The sequence below is a fragment of the Pongo abelii genome, chromosome 1, assembly GCF_028885655.2.
Source record: "Pongo abelii isolate AG06213 chromosome 1, NHGRI_mPonAbe1-v2.0_pri, whole genome shotgun sequence".
Classification (NCBI taxonomy): domain Eukaryota; kingdom Metazoa; phylum Chordata; class Mammalia; order Primates; family Hominidae; genus Pongo; species Pongo abelii.
The window spans coordinates 33,026,724-33,054,134 of record NC_071985.2 but is presented as its reverse complement, the minus strand read 5'-3'; the positions used below and the strand labels follow the sequence as shown (position 1 = coordinate 33,054,134).

The 27,411-nt window shown below is 36.2% G+C and overlaps 1 protein-coding gene across 1 annotated transcript in view; it reads right to left on the bottom strand.

The window, feature by feature from the left end:
- Positions 1-27,411, bottom strand: part of USH2A (usherin) — an 827,758-nt gene that overhangs the window by 763,006 nt on the left and 37,341 nt on the right. The window contains exon 4 of the mRNA XM_024239307.3: positions 26,349-26,514. Within this exon, the coding sequence (XP_024095075.2) occupies positions 26,349-26,514 (166 nt within the window). The remainder of the gene's footprint in view (positions 1-26,348; positions 26,515-27,411) is intronic.

Here is a 27,411-nt window from a genome sequence, read left to right as displayed (position 1 = left end):
CTTGTGATGCTCTGCTTGCCTCTGTTAAATCTCTCTATGTCTCAGTAGTCTCATCTGTACCTTCTTCATAAGGCCATTCATCCAGTGATACATGTAAATAAAACCCTTGACTCAGTAAAGAGCCAATAGACCTAAATGGGTAGATTGATACTTGAATTTTTAACATGCTATGTAAGTACTGTCCTGTCCCTCAAAGAGTTCATAGTACAAAGACAAAGTGCACTTTTAAGGATAAATCTTTACAGGATACAAGGACAAATACAAAACATTCTACATTGTTTTAAAAAACCAATCCTGGCTGGGTGCGGTGGCTCACGCCTGTAATCCCAGCACTTTGGGAGGCCGAGACGGGCGGATCACGAGGTCAGGAGATCCCGACCATCCTGGCTAACACGGTGAAACCCTGTCTCTACTAAAAATACAAAACAAATTAGCCGGGCGTGGTGGCAGGCGCCTGTAGTCCCGGGAGGCTGAGGCAGGAGAATGGCATGACCCCGAGAGGCGGAGCTTGCAGTGAGCCGAGATCCTGCCACTGCGCTCCAGCCTGGGCAACAGAGCAAGACTCCGTCTCAAAAAAAAAAAAAAAAAAAATCCAAAGTGTAGCAGTTCCCTGAACTCTCACACTAGGCCTTTCTTAGGAACATCCATTGTCTTCTCTCAGGGAATCTCTGTTACTTCCCTCCTACCTTGAACCATGAAGGTACATGAAAATAAACTGTGATAGAGTATATGCTCTTTAAAAAAAATAAGTGAGCAGACAAAATTATATGTGTTTGAAAGATGTACTATGGTTAATAACATATGTAATATGCACATAAAAGCTGCAGGGAATTACATTAATATTAGAGCAAAATTACTGGAAGGAATTGGTTGGGTTTGTCTTTTTTCTCATTTATTTTCTAAATATTTGAAAATGTTGATTCAAAACTTTTTACGATTTTTTAAAACATCTGATTTTATTCAAAAATTACTTTCCAAAAATGTATACTCAATATCATAGTGAGATTTCTTTCTTTCTTATTATGTATAGCTTCTTAAGGGTAGACACCATGGCTTTACTATCTTCTGTAACCTCAAGACCTCTTAAAAAGTGCTGTATACATAGTAGATATCTTTACATTAATGAAGTTAAAATGCTTTAAGCAAAAGGAATTGACTTGCTTACTAGGAAAATGACCATAAGGGTTCTTTTCAACTTTTCACATGTATTAACTGAAGAAACATTAACTAAGCCTGACTTTCACACATGATCTTCCATGAAGCATACTATGCACTTATTCGAGTGTGCTACTATTGTGTCAGTAAAGAATCTGGAACAAAAACAATTCTCCTCCATGTGGAAAAAAGTTACTTAATAACCTTATTTAGTTTGAAAATTTGTTATTTTTCAGCAAATGTATGAATTGAAATTTAATCAAGGAAGTTCCTAAAGTACTAAAATTATGTAAAACAAATATAATTAAATAAGGTACATAAGTAATTTGCATTCTAGGGGCTTGTGGTCAGAACACACAAACTAGGATATAATACCTTAAGGTTTTAGTTGTTCCAGGTGATTTAGATCACTGGTTATTTCCATGTGGCTTTTTATTATTTACGAACTTAAACTCTTATGACTCTTGATTTTTTTATTTTCTCATATATAAAATGGCAATCATTAACACTATTAATGGATCCAAAATAATGTTTGCAAAACATTGAAAATTTAAAAAAAATTATGCAAGTCTTCTCATGCTTTACTCCACTCAGCCACGTTCAGCCTATCTCTCCCTGCCAATCACAAGTAAAATCTCAGACAAAACACAAAAAGCAACTACATGAGGATGCTGAAAAGTGAATCAAAGCATACAGATTATGGAGGGGAGCCAGACCTGAAGAATTGGAAACTTCTGATCTGTAAATGACACTGTTAAAATATTGAGAAGACAAGCTACAAATTGGGAAAATATTTGCAAAACAGACATCTGTTTGACAGAGGACTTCTATGCACAAGACATAAAGAGCCATAGAAATTTCATAATAAGAAAAGGGCCAACATGATTTCTTGAAATGGGAAGAGTTGAACAAACATTTCACTAAAGAAGAAACACACAGGGGAGGCAAGTAAACACCTGAAAAGATTCTCAATCATCATCAGTCACCGGGGAAAATCATCAATCATCAGAGAAGCGTAAATTAAAACCATAATGAGATACCACTAAACACCTATCAGAAGAACAGCTAAATAAATAAATGAAGTGGCCACACCAAGTGCTGGCCAGGATGCAAAACAACTGTAATCTCACCTTTTGCTGATGAGAAAGCAAAATGGTACAGCCACCGTGGAAAGTCTGGCAACTTCTGAGAAAATTTAAACATACACCTACCATGTGGCGCAGCAATCCTATTCCCAGATATTTATTCAGAAAACAGTTTACAGTTCAATAGAGGGTGGGGGTGGAAAGATGGGAATAACTATAAAAGAGTAGCACAAAGGAATATTCTGAAGTTATAGAACTCTTCTGTGTATTGGTTGGATGGTGGTTATGCAACAGTATGCATTCACAAAAACCAATAGAATTGTGCACAGAAAGGTACATTTTGCTTTATATAAATCATTTTTAATGTATATGTTTTTGAAAGACAAAAAGCGTTATATAATATGTGATTATGATTTTATTTGCCCTTTCAAAATCATCACAGGAATGAATAATAAACAGACGTTTCACAGAAATGTCCCCACAATGTCTCTAAATTGTCAATTTGTCATATAGTTTATATCAACTTAAGGCCTAATAACTGGTCCAGTCTTTTTTTTTTTTTTTTTGAGACAGAGTCTCACTGTGTCCTCCAGGCTGGAGTACAGTGGCGCGATCTCAGCTCACTGCAAGCTCCGCCTCCCGGGTTCACGCCATTCTCCTGCCTCAGCCTCCCAAGTAGCTCGGACTACAGTCGCCCGCCACCACGCCCGGCTAATTTTTTGTATTTTTGGTAGAGAGGGGGTTTCACCGTGTTAGCCAGGATGGTCTCAATCTCCTGACCCTGTGATCTGCCCGCCTCGGCCTCCCAAAGTGCTGGGATTAAGGCTTGAGCCACCGCGCCCGGCCGGTCCGGTCATTTTTAACTCTAATCATCTGATGTCATCCCCCCCATCACTATGCCTCTCCAAAACACTGTTGAGACTTCTATCAAATAGTTCCCCTTTTCAAGTCAACAATTTACTGAAATCTTTTTCTTTTCATGCAACCAAAATTATTTTTCTATCTTAAGCACATTTTTTGAGGCTGACAATTCTATGTTCTTTCTTTGAATCAAAATATTTAACAATCAACCGAATGTTAATTTATTCAACTTGTATCCTACTTTAAATAAAAATACATCCTTTAAGTAACTTAACATTATTGGGTCTCCCTAATTACAGTGTTCACACTCCAAAAAATATATTTTATCTTTGAAATTATTTTAATGCTTTACTTTCCTTAAAAACAATGTCGCCAATTCAGAATTCTTGTTAGCCACCCTTAGAAATTGCATAAGCCATTTTAGAATTTCATTTTTGCGCCTATTTTTCTTATTTCATGCTTTGATAAAATTCTCTCAGTTAAATATGGTTAACCTTAAATCCAAGCCTTTTCTGTACAGGTATGGTATCACAACTTATGCTTCTCAAAACAAAAATGTTTAACTATGCAAATTATAAGGAAATGACGTAGCCAAGGATGAGACTCTAAAGCAGTTTCTGAGGCTGATGCCCCTTAGGGGACACTTGGCAATGTCTGCAGACATTTTTGACTATTGCAAGACAGGACAGAAGTAGGCAGAGAGGTAGGAGGTTTGCTACTGGCATCTAGTGGGTAGAGATCAGAGATTCTTCTGAACATCCTACAATGCACAGGCAAGCCAGGCACAACCAATAATTATCCAGTCCAAAATGTCAGTAGTGCTGAGATTGAGAAATATTGCCCCAAATCAATTATCTATTCATGAAAGTACGTATACTAATAAAAATGTAAGCACAAACAAAATCAAAACTCAGGAAAATTTATAGGCATTTCACTTACACTGTTTCAACTACTCCACAGCTACATACACATACACTAGTAGAGATGTCCCCTTTTCATTGTCAAGGGGCAGTAACAGTACATTCCTTATCACCTGTTATATAATGGCATAACATAGAACCAGTTTTAGGAATATGTAAAAAATCTGTAATCAAAGTAAATACAGTATGACTTAAACAGAAAGATATACAAAAATGAGTCTGAGTACAAAAAAAAATCTTGAATCAAAGACTTACTCATTGCAAATGGACACAATTCTGATATTCAGTGTCTGAAGCTTGGCTCAATAACCAAACCTAATACATTTCTGTTTATACTAAATTTAGAATTCAACATGAATTTTCTGATTCTGCTTGAAATTATCTAAACTGTGTACTTATAAATATATATTTTCCATGGGCGCTTCCACTGTACCAGTGAGTCACCTAGAGTTTATGCTCAGTTACACTAGTGTTAATGATTTAGGATAGTATATCTAATAGGTTGTGACAAAATTAACAACAGCCCATAATTAAAGATGCTAATTTGGATAAGCTTACACTAATTAATAGAAGAATTTATCCTTGGTATTTATTTTAACCATGATCAAGCATTACTTACTATTTTAATCACTACATGAACCAGTTACATGTGTTACAAATGAATATCAAACTACATATGGTAACACAAGAATTTCCAGTCATAAGATCTGCAAAGAATTATGGCAATGACTTTTGCATTATGACTCCACGTTCCTCAATTCACACAAAAAAATCAGGTACCAACTATGGTGATGGTCATTGTAACATGAAAAAAAGACATGTCTTAAGGATCCACAAGCAGCTTTTCAACATCTAAATTTGCCTCAAAAAGACATATCTGCCAAAATTCATTGAAACTATGTAAAAAAGTAGAAATTGTATTATCTCCCCAAGCTCCACCCCATGTTTTATATAAAGCACTAGCAATTTCTCTTCCCCCTGAAGTATTTGTGGTTAGGCAAATTAGCTGAAATGTTGACACACTAATGCCAAATGAAATGCTTTCCTTGTATCAAATCTATATTCCTGATTGAGAATTAATCTATTTGTGCACCTGAGAAGAATGGCTCTCCACCAGCAGTGGTAGTTGCAATAATCACAGGCAATAAAGTACGTACCTTGTTAGTCTATCTAGTTATTTTATTCATATCCAGTGTGACATTTAGTAGAGGAACAATTTCAAACTGCCTTTTAATTTCAATTGTAACAAAATATTTGCTGAAAAGTGTTAAGGGAATCTGCAAATGCTTGTGTATTAGGTTTCTCATAGGCACTTTACAACTTGCCAATACACCTGACCACTGCTGCAATTTATGCTAAATTTTTTAATTGTGAATAGGCCATGTGATGGCTAATATTAACTTGACTGGATTGAGGGATACCTAGATGGCTGGTAAAGCACTGTTTCTTGATGTATCTGTTGCGGTGTTTCCAGAGGAGATTAACATATAAGCCAGTGGACTGAGAGAAAGACCTACGCTCAATGTAGGTGGGTACCATCCAATCAGCTGCAGGTGTGTTTACAGCAAAGCAGACAGAAGAAGGGGGACATTCAGCTTGCAGGCTTTTCTTGCTTTGTGAGCTGCCTCTCTCTTTCTCTTCCAGTGCAGAATGCCCTTTCTTCCTCCTGCCTTTAGACATCAGACTCTAGGTTCTTTAGCCTTTGGACCCTGAGACTTGCAGCAGTGGTCTCTGGGGGATCTGGGGGTTCTCAGGCTTTCAGACTTAGACTATGGGATGCACTGTCAGCTTCCCTGGTTTTGAGGCTTTGGGACTTGGACTGAGACATAGTACCACCTTCCTTGGGAGACATACTAGTGGCTTCTATCATTCTATAGCTTGCTGTCAGCCTGTCGTGGGACATTGCCTTTATAATGATGTGAGCCAATTCTCCCTAATACATTCATTTTCATACACACACAGACATGCACCTCCTATTGGTTCTTTTCTTCTGGAGAACCCTGACTAATACAGACCACGTCTAGCTTGATCAGAATAGACTTTGCAATATCTGACAAGCATATCTTCTCTCTCTTTTCACCATGTCATTGTACTTTACTAAGAATTTTCCTTACCTCCCACAATTTTAGCCAATATACTTTAAATATAACAAGGAGCTTGTAGCCAACAGCTGTTTTAAAATGGTAGACAAAGTCCTTTTTAAAACACTACATGACTTCTGATCCTGACAAAGGTGGAGCAGCCTTGTTCCTCCCAGTTCCTCTTTCTATAATTAAAAAGCCCTGAACATAACAAAACAAATAAGTGTAAGATGACTTTGCGAAGTAGGTAGAAGAAAAAAAAAAATTTAGGAATCTGAGGACTTGAGGAACAACATGGCAAATTCCCTAGTTTTTGTTGTTTTAATATCCAGAAACATCGAACCTAGAACCACCAACAGGCACAGACAAAATAAGCTCCAAGGAAAGGCTTACTTTCCTAGACAGAAAATCAGGAAAATGTTGGCCTACAAGAGAAAACCTTTTTAGCAAAAAGTACCTGTCGTACTTTAGCCAAACTCCAGTGGAAAAACCAAACACACGCACACCCACACACACAAACACACTCTCCCCACACACACTCACACACATTCATAGTTCCAGCAGCTGAGCTCATCAGGGAGCTAATCTTTCACCCCACCCTCTCACCCAATAGAAGTAAGCAGTAGTTTTTTATTCCCTTTCACAGTGGTGTTGACAGGGCCAAGAGGCAGCTAATCTTCTATTCCCACCGGCAGAAGCAGTCAGTGTTCCAATCCCCCCGCCTGGTGGTTCCAATAAACCAAACAGAGAGCTGATCTTCCATTCTCCACTTGTTGAAACAGGCAGCTGTCTAATTTAACTGTAGGTAGGGGTGGTTTTGATGAGACCGAATAAGGAGCTTATTTTCTGTCCTCTGCTCATTGGAAGTTGTGCCACTCTGATGCTCTTTCCTAAATAGTATTGGCAGAGTGAGCAGGGGGCTGATCCTTCATCCCCTGTCTGAAAGGAGTCAGCCATGCTCCAACTCTTTACCAAGTTTGTGTCACCTCAGCCCAGCAAGTAGCTAAACCATCTATACCACCCCCACCTGGTAGCAGCAAGACTTAGTGAAGTGGTGCAAGGCAGGACTAGTCAGCATGTTACATTACCCCCAGCTCTGGCAGGGCCCCAGTCAGGAGATGAAGCTCAACCACCCACCCAATATTAACAAGACTAAACAAGGACACAAGAGTCAGGGCTCATCAGCACTTTACTTTACTCCAACCTCTGGTGTCAGTGGGACCAAGGAGGGAATGAACCTCTCCACTCTCTTCACAGCACAAGATCACATGAGGTGGTGTGTATCAGGGTTAGTCTCTATTCTGTTCCCACCCCACCCTCACTAAGTGAGCAGGGCCTAATGGGGAGCTGAGCCCCCATTCCCAGTGGTATTAGTGAGACTGTGTGCTAGGTGTTAGGGCCAATCAATACTCTACATCCCTCTTCCCTTCCTTGTGAATTGGACCCAGTGGGAAGCAGAACCTTCTCTCACACCTGGCATCAATGAGGCAGAATAAGGTGATAGGAGGAGGGTTACTTGACACTCCATTCCCCACCTCCCCTGGTGTCACAGAGACCAGCAGGAAGCTCAGCTTCCACCCCTACCCTGCAGCAGCAAAGTAATGTGAACAAGCAATGAGTTTTTCCCTTCCATGGCTCAGTGGGGAGTTAAGAATATGTCACCACGAGGGGCAACAAGGCAGCAGCAATAGGCGGCCCACTTTCACTGGGAAAGGGCCAGCAGGGAAGCTGAAGTTTCACCCTACCCATCTGCTGCAGTGTGAGTCAGTGCTCCACTTCTGCTGGATGATGTTGGCGGGGACAACGGGGTGATGAATGAACATACACACCCACCAGGCCTCTGTGCACACCTCAATGTAAGGACAGCTTCTGAATAAAAAAAAGAAGATGAATTTGGATCCAGAGTCTCATACTACAATACCCAAAACATCCAGGATATAATAAAAATCACTTGTCATACTAAGAACCAGCAAAATCACAACTTGAATGAAAAAAGAAAATCAACAGATGCCATCAGTGATATGAATCAGATGTTGGAATTATCAGGGAAGGATTTTAAACCAGATACCATAAAAATGCATCAACAAGCAATTGTGAATTCTTTCAAGCAAGAAAAAAAATGAGAGAAATCCCAGCACAGAAATAGAAGTTATGTATATATAAAAAAGATCCAAATGGAAACTAAATAACTGAAACATACAACCATTGAAACAAACTCAAACTTGCTATATGGGTTCAAGGGTAACATGAAGATGACAGGAATAGAATTCCTGAACCTGAAGGAAATCAAAAGAATTTACCTAATTTGAACAAATAAGAAAAGAGAGATTAAAAGGAAAAAAAAACATGAAGAGAGCTTAAAGAACCAGTGAGTTAAAAACAAAAGAGTTAATATTTGTATAACTGGAATCCTAGAATAAGAGGAGAGAATGGCAGTGAAAATGTATTCAAGAAAGAATGTCTGAAAATACTGAAAATATGGCAAAAGACATTAACAGACACATGCAAGAAGCTGAGCAAATCTCAAACAACAGGATAAAACAAAGGAAATTCATGCTAGGGCTTTCACTATTAAACTGCTAAATACAAAACAAGCAAAGAGAAAACCTTGAAAGCAGCCAGAGGAATGATGTAAAACTTATAAGTAAATACCAGTTCAAATGACAACAGATTTCTCATCTGAAAAATTGGAAGCCAGAAGGAGTGGCACAATATTTATCAAGTAATGAAAGCAATTAACTGTCAATCATAAATTTTATATCCAGCAAAAATATCCTTTCAGAATGAAGGAAAAATCAAGACACTCTCAGATGAGTGAAAAATAAGAGTATTTGTTTTCATCAAACCCATTCTTAAAGGATGACTAAAGGACGTTCTTTAAATAGAAACAAAATGATAATAAAAGCTTCAGAACTTACAAAGAAAATAAAAATATCAGAATGAATAAAATTGGGGTAAATAAGTTAGACTTTCCCTCTTATTAGTTTGTTAAAAAATATTTCACGGTTGAAGCAAAAATTACAACTCTGTGTAATGTGGTGCTCATTGTATGTAGGGGAAACACTTAAGACAATTATATTGAAAACGTAGAATGAGTAAAGGACCTAAGCGGAAATAAAAGTACACTTTAATGGAAGTAATAATACGTCCATGTCAGTAGATAAGTGATTTACATATACTTTAATACCTAGAGCCACTAAAAACATTATACAAAAAAGATATACCCAAAATGCTGTTAAAACACCAAGACACAATCCTAAAATGTGTTCACGTAACCTACAGCAAGGTGAGAAAAGAGAAATGCAGAGATCCAAAACAGACAAGAAATAGAAAAAATAAAATTGCACACATAAGGCTAGCATATCAGTAAGAATCTCAGATGTAAATGGTCTAAACATACAAATAAATGACAGAGATTAGCAGAGTGTATTAGAATATAAACTTAATTTTTTTTAAAAGTATCCAAAAATATGCTATCTGTACAAAATTCACTTCATGGACATCAACACAGTCCAGTTGAAATTAATAATTAGAAAAATATATCTGCAAACATTAATCAAAAGAAAAAAGGAATAACTATGTTACTATCAAATAGCATAGACTTCAGAACAAACCAAATATCTAGAGGTTAAGAGGGACATTACATAATGATAAAATGATATCTCCACTAGAAAGACCTAATGATCCTAAATATGTATGCACCTAACAATAGAACTTTAACATGCATGAAGCAAGACTGATACAGCTGAAAGGAGAAATAGATAAGCCCACAGTTAAGTCAGGGACGTCAACAGCAAACTCTCAGCAATTGATAGAACTAGTAAAAAGGACATCATTACAATATAGAATCACTCAAGAAAAGTATACAAAGTAGATGTACTTAGTTATTTATAAGAGAATTGGTTTTCTTCACACCTACTCTTAAATAATGACTAAAAGAAGTTCTTTAAATAGAAATAAAAAGATAACAGAAGATTTATATGTGTATGCATGTGTGTGTGTGCGTGTGTAAACACAAAACAAACTATGTACATTAATTTCAAATACTCATGAAACTTTCACCAAGATAGACTACATTCTGGCCCGTTAAAAAATCCTGAACAAATGTTAAAGAACTGAACTCACACTGAATGTGTTCTCTGATTCAAATTGATTCAAATTTGAAATCAATAACAGAATTATAGTATTTAAAATCTCCAAATTATTTGAAACTAAACAACACATCTCTACATAATTCATGAGTCAAAAAGAAAGTTGTAAAAGAAAATTTTGAAAACCTCAAAGGAAATTTTAAAAACATAGAACTGAATGCAAATGAAAATATAGTCGACCTTTGAACAACACAGGTTTGAACTACAGAGATTCACTTATACACAAATTTTCTTCTGCCTTTGCCACCTGAGACAAGGCCAACCCTTCTTTCTCCTCCTCCTCAGCATAATCGATGTGAAGATAATGAGTATGAAGACTTATATAATGATCCATTCCCACTTAATGAATAGCAAACATATATTTATCTTCCTTATAATTATCTTAATGTTTTCTTTCTCTATTTAATTATAAGAATACAGCATGTAAAACATATAACATGCAAAATATGTGTTAATGGACCATTTATCTTATTGGTAAGGCTTCCATTCAACAGTAGGCTATTAGCAGTTACATTTTGGGGTGGTCAAAAGTTAAATGCAAATTTTTAACTCCGTCGGGAGTCAATACCCCAAGCCCTCATGTTGTTCAAGAGTCAACCATATAACATAATAAAATATGTAAGATGCTGCTAAAGCAGCTTGGAAGGGGAAATTTATTGAACTAAACTAAATTAAATACTAAATTAAATTACACATTAAATTATAACACTAAGCTAAATCTAATACTTATATTACAAAGAGGAAGAATCTTAAAACATTAAGCTTCTACCTCAAGAAACTAGAGAAAGAAGAGCAAATCAATTCAGCAATATATAAAAGGAATTGTATACTATATATACTATAATTGTATATTATGACCAAGTAGGATGTATTCCAGGTATGTAAGGTTGGTTCAACAATTGAAAATCAATCAGTGTAATCAACCACATTAATAGACTAAAGAAGAAAAATCATATAATCATATCAATTGAATCAGAAAATGCCCTGTGACAATATTCAACACTCAAAACTCCAGGAAATTAGGAATAGGGAGGAACTTCATTAACTTGATAAAGAACACTTACCCAAACAATCTACAGCTAACATCATACTTAATGGTGAAAGGTTGAACTCTTTTTTTTCCTAAGATTAGGAACAAGAAGAGCAAGAATCTCTGCTCTTACCTTTCTTATTCAACACACTACTAAAAATTCTAGTCACTGCAATAAGGAAAAAGAAATAAAAACTACATATTGGAAAGATTAATAAAACTGCTCCAAATTCAGATGTCATGATTGTCTACAGAGAAAATTCCAACAAATAAAGAATTTCCAGAACTACTATAAATGTGAGTTCAGCAGAGTTTTGAAATACAAGATCAACCTAGAAAATCCATAACGTTGCTATATACCAACAATAATCATGCAGAAGCCAAAATTTAAAACACAAAACCAATTACAATCACTAAAAAGAAAATGAAACACTTTATGTGTAAGCTCAACAAGACAGGTGGAGGATGTATGATATGGTTTGGCTGTGTCCCCACCCAAATATCATCTTGAACTGTATAATCCCCATAATCCCCACGTGTCTAGGGAGAGACCTGGTGGGAGGTGATTAAATCATGGGGGTGGTTTCCCACATGCTGTTCTCATGATAGTGAGTGAGTTCTCACGAGATCTGATGGCTTAATAAGGGGCTCTTTCCCCTTCACACCTCACTCTTCTCTCTCCTGACGCCACGTGAAGAAGGTCCTTGCTTTCCCTTCATCTTCCGCCATGATTGTAAGTTTCCTGAGGCCTCCCCAGCCATGTGGAACTAAGTCAATTAAACCTCTTTCCTTTATAAATTACCCAGTCTCTGGTAGTATCTTTATAGCAGGGTGAGAACAGACTAATACAATGTATGTGCTAAAAATTACAAAATGCCAATAAAAGAAGACCTAAATGGTGATACTTACACCATGTTTATATATTAGAGGACTCAACATAGTAAAAGATTTCAAATCACTCCAAATTCACCTATAGATATAATGCAATTCCTATCAAAATCTAAACAAGATATTTTGAAAATGTCAACAAGCTTATTGTGATATTTATATGGAAAATCATAGGCCCTGAAAGGTTTTTTATTTTTTGTAATTGAAATAGCAGGATAAAGTAGAAGGAGTCACTCTACAAGATATTATGGCTCACAGTACTCAAGAACATGTGGTATTGGTGGAAGGATACACATAGAATTCTGAAATAAATCAATATAAATGTCTTCTACTAATTTTTGACAAATGTGCAAAAGCAATTCAGTGAAGGAAGGATATAGCCTTTTCAACTAAGGGCTATTTGGAAATCCACTGGCCAAAACCAAATCTCACATCTTAAAAAAATATTAACTCAAAGTGAAACATAGGCTTATTTTTTTTTTAAAGACAGGGTCTCACTCTGTTGCCCAGGCTGGAGTGCAGTGGCATGATCTCTGCTCACAGCAGCCTCAACTTCCTGGGGTCAGGTGATCTTCCTACCTCAGCTCCTGAGCAGTTGGGACTACAGGTGCACTCCACTATGCCTGGCTAATTGTTTTTGTATTTCTAGTAGAGATGAGGTTTCACCAAGTTGCCCAGGCTGGTCTCAAACTCCAGAGCTCAACTGATTCTCCCACCTCAGCCTCCCCCATAGGTGGAACTACAGGCACACAACACCATGCCCAGCTAATGTTTTGTAAAGACAACGTACCCAGGCTGGTCTCGAAGTCCTGGGCTCAAGCAATTCACCCACCTCGACATCCTGAACTGTGGGGATTACAGGCATGAGCCACCATGCCTGGCCTGAAACACATAATTAAATTTAGCAATATAAAATAAAAAAACCTTTTAGAAAAAATATTCTGGATTTAGGGTTAGGCAAGCCTTCATAGACTTGACATGGAAAACACAATACATAAGAGGAAAGACTGATAAATTGGACCTAATCAATCTCAGCAAAACCCTGTAAAAAGAATAAAAACAGCAAGCTACAAATAAGCAATCAAATTAGAAAATGGGCAGAAGACATGGGGAGACACCACCGAATAGGACATATGAATGGTAAATAAGCACACAAAAATATGCTGAACACCATTAGTCATTAAAGAAATGCAAAATAAAACCACTGTGATATATTATCTATCAGAATGGCTAAAATTTCATTTTAAATAGTAAAAATAAATGTAGCATTTATTTTAAATGCTACAAAAGGTGTGCACAATCTGGAGCACTCATACATCACCGGTGGGATTCTAAAATGGCACAGCCACTCTGGAAATGTTTCTTAAAACACTACACATGTAGCTGCCATACGCTCTTGCACTCTTGAGCATTTATTCCAGAGAAACGAATATGTATGTTAACAAAAACATCCACACGAATGCTTTAACTTTATTTGTTACAACCCAAAACTGAAAATAACCTAGATGTCCTTCAATGGGAGAAGGGTTAAACAAACCATGGTACCCACATACCATGGAATGCTATGCTGCAATAAGGTGGACTATCAATGCCCTTAACAACTTGAATGAATTCCCACGGAATTACGTTGAGTAAAAAAGAAACAATCCCCAAAGAGTACATATTGTGTGATGCCATGTATACAACATTTTGAAAAGACGAAATTTTAGAAATAGAGTACAAGTGAGTGGTTGCCAGAAGTTAGGGACACCTGTGGCAGCAGTAGGGGAAGGGAAACAGTGGGCGTGGTTATAAAAAGGCAGCTTGAGGTGTCCTTGTAGGGATGGAACTTTTCTGCAACTCGACTGTGGTGGATAAAATTTTAATAAAATCATATGGATCTAAACATATACACATAGGAATATATGAAAAACGGGAAATGTGAATAATATTGGTTATATTAATGTCCATATCCTGGTTGTAATATTGCACCATAGTTATAAAAGGTTTTACTGATGAGAACAAATGAGTAAAGCGTACATGGGATTTCTGTATTATTTCTCACAAGTGCCTGTGAACCTACAATTATCTCAAAAAAAAGTTTAATTAAAAATAAACAAATAGGTGGATATGTTTATGCCACAGATTATGGTGATACTTTCATGGGCATATATTTATCTTTAGACTCATTAAGTTGCATACATGCAACATGGACAGACTTTTCTATGTCAATCAGACCTCAGTAAAGTGGTTTTAAAAATATGCAAACCAACAAGCACTACCTATACTAGACCTCTCCAAGTTCGGTACTCCCCAGTTTTCAAAATGTATGGGGTCTTGTGTTTCTTTAATATTTATAAATGCATCTTGCCACCTGCCTTGTTCTCAGACTGTTGCAGGTATTTCAGAGGATTAAATTATAATGGTCACCAGTTTTCTCAATATATGTTCCCATAGATTTCATCTCATTTGCAGCTAATTCCTTTGATTGTCCTTTTCTACCTAACTTGTATTCAACCCAAACACTGAACACAACCCCTTTTTATAAATTCCCTAAAGTGCTAGCACTCCAAAATTGTTGCATGGAACATTTTGGCCAAATAACTGGAATAACACAAGGGGTTTATATCCCAGACAAAAACAACCTAAAATTACCTACTATACATCCATAATGTAAACTTTCTTGGTCACCTCTACCACAGTGAAATTGGCATGGGCTGACTCTCCCCCTCAGGTTCCTTGGCTTTGCATCAAGGAAAACATGGGTCTTGAATTTTGCCCCAAATCCCTAGCTATGTCACATGACTTCCATCTCTCCTTCCTCTCCTCCTTCCTTCTTTTCTTGCTCTCTTTTGTCCTTCCCTCTTTTCTTCCCTTCCTCCCACCCCAGGTTGAAAACAATTGAAAACTAAGTATAAGCAAAAATGAACCAATTATTTTTTTGTCCTTCTAGAACACACTGACTTTTTTCAGAAGTATGTCATGTGATCATTAGAGGGCAGAATGAAATTGCTAACATAAGACATTACATATATTTATATATACATATTTATGAATACTAATAATTTTTCACGGTTGTTGTTAAGTAATTCTAAAATTAGCTAATCTATTAAAGCCTTTCATTCTTGGAAATGTTGTCTTAATTTTTTTAATGTTAATTATTCTGTCTTTGGCTTATGTGGATATTTAAACTTGCCTTGAACATATGCCCTTATTATGCATCCAGGACACTACAGCTGCATAGAATACTTTTGAATGTTGCACTTTAGAGAAAGAAATGCCAAGGGAAACAGTAAGGAAAAATAAAACTACTCAAGTCCATGTTTAAATAAAGTCATATTCTCCATTCCATTACTGAGTGATACATTCCATAGGCCAAATTCTGCCCTAGGTTATATGCACACTGTTCTTCCTGACGTTAGTGGGAATTGTTCATGTATAACTGAAGGTATCAGTTAGCCCTTTGGGCACAAAAATGACTATCCACAAAAAAAGCAAAAATATTTTAAGTCTTACTGTATTTGGCTTTTAGGTGAAAATGATATAATATAAATGACAATTCCATTACATAATACAGGTTTTCAAAAGCACTACCATCAAATTCCAACCATTACAAATTTGACAGAATTACCATAGTGGCATTTTCAGACTAGAGATTGTTAAAAAAAAAAATCAGTGGACATTGGAACATAGTCTTCTATTTATAGCAATTTTCAATTTTAGTAGTATATGTAATATATGTCCAATATGATATTTGTATATATTTCCTTTTACATATATTATACACTTTATAGCTATTGGCTGAGAAACCACCATTTTCTAGCAGAAATTATTAATTGCTAATTCTTCAAATATCAGTTTTCAAGTTTAAATGTTAATTTATTCATGGCTTGCTGTAGGTCTTGATTGGAAGTGTTTCCATAGGGAAGTTTTCACTGAACTTAAATCTTTGCTGTAAAATAGTAGACTGATGATAACATTCAGACTGGCAAAAGGCAAACACTACAGTGTGACTTGTGATAATCTTCTTACACGCACTAGCTAAACAAAACCCTTTTTAAGTGTATACATATATTGCGCATACAGTAGTCCCCCTTTATCCATTGAGAATATGTTGCAAGACTCCCAGTGGATGCCTGAAACCGTGGATATTACTGAATCCTATATATGCTATGTTTTTTCCTATACATACATACCTAAGATAAAGTTTAATTTTTAAAAATTAGACCCAGTAAGAGATTAACAATAACTATCAAAATAGAACAATTATAACAATACATTGTTCAGAATTTCATGGACAGAAGATACATTCTTACACTGAAGTTCTTAGTAATTTCAGCATATGATCTTTTTTCTTTCATTTGTTAAGTTGAGAGTGTTTACCTTTTCACTTAAAAGAGGGACTTTATGGCTTCTTGGCATAGCCAAATTGCCAGCATTACTATTATTACACTTTGGGGCCATTAAGAAGTGAAATACAGTTTCCTCGAACACAAGTGACAACTGTGATACAGCAACAGCTGATCTGATTACTAAGAGAGCTACTATGTGACTGAAGGGCTAGGAGCATAGACAATAAGGAGAAGCTGCTGGACAAAGGGATGCTTCACCTCCCAGGCAGGAGGTACGGTGACCACCTGACATGTCATCACACTACACAGAATAGCACCCAATTTAAAACTTATGAATTGTTTACTTCTGAAATTTTCCATTTGATATTTTCAGACTGTGTTCAACTGTGGGTAACAAACAACAGAAAGCAAAGCCAAGGATAACAGAGTACTGCTGTATACTAACTAATAACAGCTACTAAATAGATTTGATTAGAAGCAGGTGAAACAATCGCCACAAAAAGAATAAAATACCAGAAATACAGTTAACCAGGGAGGGTAAATATCTGTACAATGAGAACTGCAAAGCACTGCTCAAATAAATCAGAGATGACACAAACAAATATCATTGGTTTGTGTGACATTCCACGCTCATGAATAGGAAGGACCAATATCGTTAAAATGGCCATACTGCCCAAAGCAATTTACAGATTCAATGCTATTTCTATCAAACAAACAATGACATTCTTGGAATAACTAGAAAAACATATTTTAAAATTCATATAAAACCAAAAATGAGCCCAAATAGACAGAGAATCCTACACAAAAATAACAAACCTGGAGGCATCACATTACTTGACTGCAAACTATACTACAAGGCTACAGTAACCAAAACAGCATGAATCTGGTACAAAAACAGACACATAGACCAAAGAAAAAGAGTAGAGAGCCCAGAAATAAGGCCACCACACCTACCACCATCTGAACTTTGAGAAAGCTGACAAAAACAAGCAATGGGGAAAGGACTCCCTATTCAATAAATGTTGGTATAACTGGCTAGCCATTTGCAGAAGACTGAAACTGGACCCCTTTCTTATACCATATATAAAAATCAACTCAAGTTGGAATAAAGACTTAAATGTAAAACCCAAAACTAAAAGCCTGAAAGACAATCTAGGCAATAGCATTCTGGACATAGGAAATAGGAACAGGCAAAGATTTCATGACAAAGATGCCAAAAGCAATGACAAATGGGATCAAATTAAAGAGCTTCTGCACAATAAAATGAACTATCAATGGAGTGAACAGATAAGCTATAAAATGAGAGAAAAGTTTTGCAAACTATACATCTGACAAAGGTCTGATACTTGGCCTCTATAACAAACTTCAACAAATCTACAAGAAAAAAACAAACAACCCTATTAAAAAGTGGGCAAAGGACATAAACAGACCATTTTCAAAAGAAAACACACTTGTGGCCAACAAGCATATGATCACTGATCATTGGAGAAATGTCAATCAAAACCACAGTGAAAGATACCATCTCACATCAGTCAGAATGTCTGAATGTCTATTATTAAAAAGTCAAGAAACAACAGTGCTAGTGAGGTTGCAGAGAAAAAGGAATGCTTAATACGCTGATGTTGGGAGTGTAAATTACTTCAACCATTATGGCAAACAGTGTGACAATTTCTCAAAGACCAAAAAAACAGAACTACCATTATACCCAGCAATTCCATTCCTGGGTATATACCCAAAGGAATCTGAGTCATTCTATCATAAAGACACATGCACACGTATGTTTGTTGCAGCACTGTTCACAATAGCAAAGATATGGAACCAACCTAAATGCTCATCAATGGTAGACTGATATTTTCTTTTGTTACACCCTTTTTAAATCCATCGGGGCAGGAAGAAAGAAAGAAATAATGCCTGCGCCCCACCTAGACCAATGAAGACATAAAGGGATATGGGCATCAGAATATTTTTTAAAGTTTCTCAATAATGCTAATAATTTCTATAGTTGAGAATTATTACCCTAAACTGGAATCTAATTCATATGTGCTCCATATCCAAAAACTGATTCTCTTCCAGTTTTTCTATTTGAGAAAAAGAAATCACTGTACCTGCAATTATATAAGCCAGAAAGCTGAGATTCATCAACTCCCTTTCCCTTAAATTACACATTCCTTCATCAACAAGCCCTTTAATTTAATTCTTAAACTCCTCTCAAAGCTGACCACTCATTTGCATATTCACTATTGTCTTCATGATGTAAGTAACACTTATATCTGACTTGGTCCATGAAAATATCATAACAACCCTTCACACTTGTCTTCAAGCAAACCATTCTCCTTCACTGCAGCCAGTGGTCTTTAGGAAAAGGTCATCTGTGCATGTCATACGTTTTCCTTCCTTACCTTCACCCCCCGTCTCCTGTCCTTCACATAAAACATTTCAATAGAGTCCCATTTAAAAAAAAAACCCTAACATATCCAGTGATTCTCTTTAACACATAGCCTCTTCCTACTGTTCTGTCCTCATTTCACACCATGTCCCACTTCGCCAGCGACACTCTAACCACTTTGGTTTTTTAGTCTATGTAACATATTTCTTTTTATACAAAGGCATTAACACTATTTGCTATGCATTTATGGAATGTTCTTATCAATTCTCTTGGATCCTATGCATTCTTTTGAATAAATCTTACTATCAGTTGAACTGTGTCCCATCAAATTCATGCTGAAGCCCTAACCCTATGTGCCTGTGACTCTGACCTTATTTGGGTAGTGTCTTTTTGGATGTAATTGAGTTAAGATGAGCCCTACTGAATTAGGAAGAATCCTAATCCAGTGCGACTGATGTCCTTATAAGAAGAGAAGACACACTTGATCAGAGGAGAGGACCATATGATAATGGAGGCAGAGGCTGGAGTGATGTAGCTACAAGCTAAGGATCGTCAAGGATTGCTGCCAGCTCTGTTTCTCATGCGGTGGGTGGTGGCTACACTGGGCACTCCTCTTTCCCTTTCTGGGTTCCCGGTCTCGCTGTGGGCAGACAAATCCCAGGAGGTGGCACAATCACATACTCTGGTGTCTGTGCAAACATCAGATGCTGGAAGAGGCAAGGAAGGATTCTAGAGGTTTCAGAAAGAGCATGGCCCTTCTAACACCTTGCCTTCAGCCTTCTAGCCTCCAGAAGTCTTCAACAATGAATTAACTATTGTGTAAAGCCACCAGTTTGTGATAATTTTTTAGTACAGGCCTAGAAAACTAATATACATATTCAGTAACATTTACTCAAAGAAGCCTTTCTTGACTTCAGTGGTTTGACCAAATCATTCTTCATATGATCACGTAGCACGTACCACAATTATAATTTTGCTTTTATTGGTGTAATTATTTGATTGCTTATCCTCTGAATAGACTGTAAACTCCATCATAGCAGGAAGTTATAGGCTATAAAGTGTTTTAGCAGACATTATTTTCTTTACATGTTCAAATTTATGGTGTAAGCTAAATAGGTCAAGTTTGTTTGTTTCCAATTTGTAATGGGTATCCTAACATTTTGAGGAGTTCCATAGTTTTCCCAGGGTTGCACAATTTTTTACTAAAAGGTCAAGGATTAAAGTCTTGCCTTCTGCTTAAATATTGCATTTTAAAATCACATGCAGAAAACGTACAGAGAATAATTACTTTTTTACTTGGATGGTTTTACCTCTTCCATAATAAAGTAGGAAGTGCTTACTTCTTTGTATTTTATCGTAATAAGGGTTGATTCTATATGGCATGGGTCAGGTGATCAGGCTGGCTTAAGGGAAATATTCTTTCTTTAAGCCATTGTAGTCTATCGCAACTGCCATAAAACATGGAAATATTGAGCAGAACTATACAAAATTACATTCTGTTGTATATTTAAATTGCTTGTATCAATGAGGGGTATAGTTAAAAAATATATTGACTTTAATTATTTGTATAAATCATGTAAATATCTGAAGCATTGCAAATATTTATATTACAAATGTGTGCAAATATGTATAAATATACAAAATTACATTTACATTATAAATATATATTTTCAGTTCTTTTGGGTTTCTGTGCCATTTTTTTTTGGTTTGGAGAATTTTAAAAACTATTATTTAGATCTGCTCAGTGACCCATGTTCATGGCAAGTTATTATTTTTAGTTTACGGTCAGAGAAACTTGAGACTATAAATGTAGGCAGGTAGTTTAAATTTCCTAAGGCTAATTTTTTAAAATCTCTGTAATGGAGATAATATAAGTCAATGGCATAGAACTATTATTAACACTGTATTAAACATGTTACAAGCATGTCACTATTTCATTGTATAACTGTAAGTATGTAACATGTTTAATATAGTGCACATAAATCAGTGATTAATAGCAGCTATGATAATTTGTAACTGATTGTTCTGAAAAACTTCATTATATTCTATTGATCTTAATTTATTTTGAATAACCCAAAACTATTCAACTAACCCAGCTGGCTAGCTATAAAGAGAACGCTTTGCACAAAGAAACATTTAGCACACATATGCATGCATACTTACACACACATACACACACACGCACAGTCAGAGCTAAATGCAATGATATATTAAAGAAATAATACGGATTGAGATTCTCTTAGAGTGGGAGTGGGGCTGGGATGGTATTCCTACGACAATTTTATGCCATACAGCTTACTGAACTGAATGAGGAGGCTTCCATAAGGTGATATGGATGTTTTATGTTCCCTCAATCAATAGGAACATGGAAACACCTTTATAAAGTGTGCACATGGGCATACAGTTCAGAGATTAATTGAGAGACTTGGTTTATCTATTCTAACAAATGTTGGTTAAATTGCATTTTCTTTTCCTCCAGAACTATCAATAGTTTTCCTTTCTTAGATTGAATACATAAATCAAAACAGCATACTTCATGAACTATGATTATGAAACTCCTATCCTTCATCTATTGATTCCTAAAACTTTATTTACCCATGCATTTTTTTCTTCATTGTATCATATTAGAACTGCTCTTTTTCACACTATTGTAGCTAGAGTCATCTATGGCTCTTGAATTGTCAATGTATCAAGGAGCCCTCAAAATAGCATAGAAAATGTGAACAAGCCCAGTGCCAAATCACTTCTTGGTTCCACAGCCGTAGTATTTCATCAGCTTCAAATTGCAGTAATTGTTTTACTGCAATTCTGCATAATTACTAGAAGGATGACTATACTGATGATTCTTTGATGCTATTTGCGCTATAAAATGTGTGGAACTGCTTAAGGCAAAATATATTGTCAAAGAAAACCCTAAAGTTTTACTTTTAAATGAAATGCCACTACACACATATACTTATTTCCAAATTGTTTTACCTACCAATCCATAACAAAATGCTAAAGTAAATTTTTTAACATATTTCAAAACTTTTATAAGACTAACCAAAGGAAATCTTATAACTACAGCATGTGCTGATTTAATATGAAAACTAAGCTTTAAAAATTTTGCTAATATGATCAGTGTTCCCCATATGATAATAAAAAGTATGAATTGTTTTTTTCTAGTTTTAGTATAAAAAATGACATAATGAATTTTAGCTTGATATAATTTGAAATATCCAATATATTAAACCCAAAAGTAAAATTTCAATTCGCAATCCTGTCAGATTCAAGTCCATACATGAATATTAATTTAAACACTAATCATTTTCCAACAGGTTGACACTTTAAAATGCTAGTTTTGGAATAAAAGCTGTGAGATTCATTACCATAGCAATATTGAGCATTTTGTTTGTTTGTTTGTTTAGGAAATTCGATTTCCAATTTTGGTATGTCTGGATTTCCTGACATCATTTCCCCCAGAGATTTAATTATTTAAAATCATTTTTTTTCTGATTTTGGTAAATTAGAATTCTGATTTTACCGATGGGAAGCTGATACAAGTGAACTGTCTGAGATAAAGCATAAGTTGAGCTCTGCTAATTAATTTTACGCCACCAGGTATAAGCTAACCAGTAAAAAAATCACTATAAGCAATGAAGTAAAATTCTGGTTTCTGAGCCATTCCACGAATAGAGTTGTATGTTTTATTTTTTCACGTGCACAGAAACACACACACTATATAAATTCATCAATTTGCATCAATTTGGAAAATGGGTGAAAATACACATATACATAAAGTGCAGGTTTGTAGTTTGAAACTTGACTAAATAATATTATTAATCATTTGTTCTGTCCTATGCCCAGCATGATAAAAGTCCCTAATCCCCAAATTAAATGGAGTTTAGATGCATTATATAAACATGCAACAGTAAGTTACATTTTATACTAAAAGATTTTTTCTGCAAAGGTTCTTGCAGTTATACAATGGAATAGTAACAATCTACATTTCTCTGTATTTTGTCCATAAAATCTAGCAAAAAAAATGTTTTTATGTAAAATGCCAGGCAGCATGGGAGAAGAGAAAAAAAGGTTAATGGGGCTGGCTCTGTCACTTACTATCTAAATAACCCTACACAACTCAACAGCTTGCCATACTTTAATGACTTGTGCTACACCCCACCCTCCACTTACTTTTTTATGAAGAATTCAAAAGGCCCTCATTTTGTTCATCTAGTTCAATCTTCTTATGTAAACAGGAAAACTGAGTCAAATGACTCAGTGTGAGATGTCAAGGCAGGCAGGGTATGGGTGTGAGCCACTGTGCCCAGCTTCCATTACTTCTTATAACAACGTTTAAGCAGTTAGTACATTCCTTATTAAACAACTATCATATGGATTCCTATAAATTTTATTCTTAAGACTACAGAGTAGCATAACCTAAATCAGATTTCCCAACTCCTAATCTCCTGCCCTTCCTGTTACTTTTTTTTTTTTTTTTTTTTTTTGAGACAGGATCTTGCTCTTTCGCCCAGGCTGGAATGCGGTGGCATGATCGTGGGTCACTGAAGACTTGACTTCCAGGCTTAGGTGATCTTTCCACTTTAGCCCCAACCTCCTGAGTAGCTGGGTCTACAGACACGCACCATCACACCTGGCTAATTTTTTTTAGGGTGTTTTTTTGTAGAGATGAGGTTTTGCCATGTTGCCCAGGCTGGCCTCAAACTCCTGGTTCGAGCTATCCATTCACTTCTACTTTCCAAAATGCTGGGATTACAGGCATGAACCACTGTGCCTGGCCTCCATTATTTCTTTTAACAACTTTTGAGTAATTAGTACATTCCTTTTTCAAAATCTAGGCTGGGCACTGTGGCTCACGCCTGTAATCCCAACACTTTGGGAAGCCAAGGCAGGTGGATCACCTGAGGTCAGGAGTTCAAGACCAGCCTGGCCAACAATGGTGAAACCCCTTCAGTACTAAAAGTACAAAAAATTAGCCAGTGTGGTGGTAGGCACCTGTAATCTCAGCTACTTGGGAGGCTGAGGCAGGATAATCTCTTGAACTCAGGAGACGGAGGTTGCAGTGAGCCAATATCATGCCATTGCACTCCAGCCTGGACAACAAGGGAGAAACTCTGTCCCCCAAAAAACTATCTATAATATGGATTTTTATAAATTTCATAATACCTTAAACATATTCAGACTGTTGTCCGATATAAAGGAACCTTATATAGATCTCCATTTTAGAGTAAATAATTGCTCTTTAATTTTCATTTGAATGAATCCAGATTCCCATAATGCTGGATACCCCTCAAATATTTAATAAGTGCCAGATGATTAAATGACAGATCTGAATGGTTTTCTAACATTTTCTAACTGTCTAGTTCTGTAGTTTTAATATAAAATGTGGAATAGTTTAAAACTTATGCAAAAAAATAAATAAAAGAGTGTACAAATCGAAAAGGACAAGTTTTCTCTTGATAGTCAAACAGTTATGAAATAAAGCAGTCTCATTAAATCATAAGTACTTTAACCTTTTCTTGAAAGAAGAGAAAGATTTAAAGATTTATGAAGAAATTTTGCCTAAACTAGGAAATGACTCATATTTGACATGTATTGAAATGATAATGCTGATTTCAGTAGGCACTCTAAGAGCATTTTATTCCCAAGAGAGTAATTCAGTCATGGTTACCTCTCTGCATTTAGATTTTAAGCTTTCTTTGTAAAGCTTTTAATGTACTACTGCCTGCCAAAACATGGCATAGTTTCATAGATAACACAAAATAAAGGCAAGTAAAGAGAATTTTTTTTGTCATTGTTGATACAAAAATATGCAACAAACATATCTATTTGGCATCTTCCGCAAAGATGGCATTGTCTTTAAAAGTTTATATTTCTGCGTTTTTAATATTAAAACCCAATTCTGTAGGACTGGTCAGTGGGCAGAATGGAGACTTCAAGACAATGGAAACTTCAAGACTAGGACAAATTGGTCTCCTATCTGTTAACTACTGAACACATGGAGAATAAGCATTGAGAATCTGAAACCATCATGTCCTATGGACAAGGCTTGACATCAGACATAACGTTCCCTTTGTGTATCATTTCAACCCTAGTTTTGTATGAAAACTCTGACCCCTGCCAATCACATTTGCTAAACTCGTATCTTAGTATCTGAAAGCCAAAACAATTATCAAGACCCTCTGAGGACGCACACTCATTATCTGCTTCACAATTAAAAAAAAAAAAGTGAGAAATCAAAGATAATTTTTATAAAATGAACAAGGGTGTAAATGTCCTCTAATTCAAATGAGGTTCACATGAGCCACAGGATGGATGCTCATATGAGAGCTCATACTGGAAACTGTGGTACCCAGCACCCCAAGTTACATGATTTGGCTCTGTGTCCCTGCCCAAACCTCATGTCCAGTTGTAATCCCCAGTGTTGGTGGTGGGGCCTGATGGGAGGTGATTGGAATATGGAGGCGTTTTCTCATCAGTACTTTAACACCATCCACCTAGTGCTAGTCTCCTGATAGAATTCTCATGAGATCTGGTTGTTTAAAAGTCTGAAGTACCTCCCCTTCTCTCTCTTCCTCCCTATTCTGGCCACATGAAGTGCTTGCTCAGCCTTTGTCTGCTGCCATGATTGTAAGTTTTCTAAGGTCTCCCCAGAAGCTGAGCAGATGCCAGAATCACGCTTCCTATAGCCCACAGAACCATGAGCCAATTGAACCTCTTTTCTTTATAATAAATTACCCAGTCTCCGGTATTTTTTATAGCAGTGCAACAATGAACTAATACACCTGGTTTGAAAGGCAGGTGTGGCTTTAACCGTATTGGGCCATTCCAGTGCCCTGAAAAAACAAAAGGATGAACTGTGCCTCTCTTCTGGAGACTGAAAATACCAGACGTGTCACAGCTCTCTCAGCCTTTAGCAGCTTCTAAGGCTCATACAAACTGTGGTTGACAACTAAAATAATAACATAACACCTTTCGAGTGCCTCAAGTGTAAAGTTCATTAGTTCTAAGGTCACCATTTTAATGCAACAGACAAATTTTACTCACATCATCAGTTGCTATCTGAGAAAGACAGATGTAAAAATCAAGCTGGGGTATTAATACATCCATGACTAGTAAAATTAGTACCAGACATCAAATGAGCCCTTACATGTTTTTAAACAAAACAGAATATACGAACCCAATAAAACAAAAATTTTCTGAGGATATTATAATTACCGATAGCATTGTCTTTAAGTTTCTGTGAGGGCTTTTACAGCAATTTTGGGGGAGGAAATGCTAGTATATCAAGAGATACATCATTATGTCATTTAAATATTTTTCTTCTTTAGTTATCATTTATACACACCTGAAATCTAAAAGATACTGCTGCAGATTTTGTGAGTAGATGCCATTTAAAAGAGAAAGGAAGACAAATCCTTGTGTTTAACCAAATTTTAAATATTTTTTATTTTACTCACCTGCACACTAAGATGAATCCATTTCTTCACAAGAATTCTCCCCAGTGTCATTACTTTTATTGGAGGTTGCAAACCATTTACTGTGCGATAATAAAACATGGTCTCTTTCTCAGATATTGTAAGTTTGAACACAATCCGCCCATCTACTGTCTTTTCTATAACACACCTTAGGAAGCAACCAGAAAAGAGAGAAAAGGTCATCATCCAACCAAAAAGACATGCTAAGGTATTGTGCAGTTACAGTGGTGTTAAAATGACCTCAAACTTTGCTCAAAATGGTGTACTATGAATAAGTGCCTGAATGTCATTATATTCAATGCAAGCTTTATTCCAATGAAGAAGCCCCTTTATTTCAATAAAAAATAGAATTCTTATTTACAATATATTCCCCAGAGCCTCAGCACCCTTCATGAGAGATTCATGATGGAAACTAAAGTGGCTGAATCATTCTGCAAAACTAACATTCAGGTTATTGGCTCATTAGTTCTCCTGCTATTTCTTTTAGAGGAAGTGGTGCAACACACTACAGGCCGCTTGAGTATTGAGTCATCAGTGCAAAAATTTTTTTTAACGTAAAGCAAATGTAGTGTCCATGGAAGGCTCTAAATTGGTAGCCCTGAAGTCAGAATCACTCTATTTAATTCCCATGGTGAAATGAAGAATGGACAGCTATAGTCTCTACTCACCCCATCATCAACTGGCCCAAAGCCAAAGCCAGTGTCTGTAAGATGACTGGCTACCTCTCCATGACCATACAGTCCAACTGAGGCACTGAGATCATGTTAAATATCTGAGGTGAAAGGTCATTCAGCCTTCTAGAACACAGTGAAATAAGATTTTGAAAAAGTAGAAGAGTTTTCAGAAAACTTCCAGGTCTTGTGTCCGGGCAGTTGTCAAATTATTTTAAGTTATCTCTATCCATATTAGACTGACACACCTTTCAGACCTTGAGTTCTCTTTTTCACCTGGTTACCTCCTACTTAGCTTTGGCATCTGAATGATTATGCTTGGTCCTGGCACCCTTCTTCCTGCTCAGGGTTGGTTGAGGGGTCTCACTTTGTGC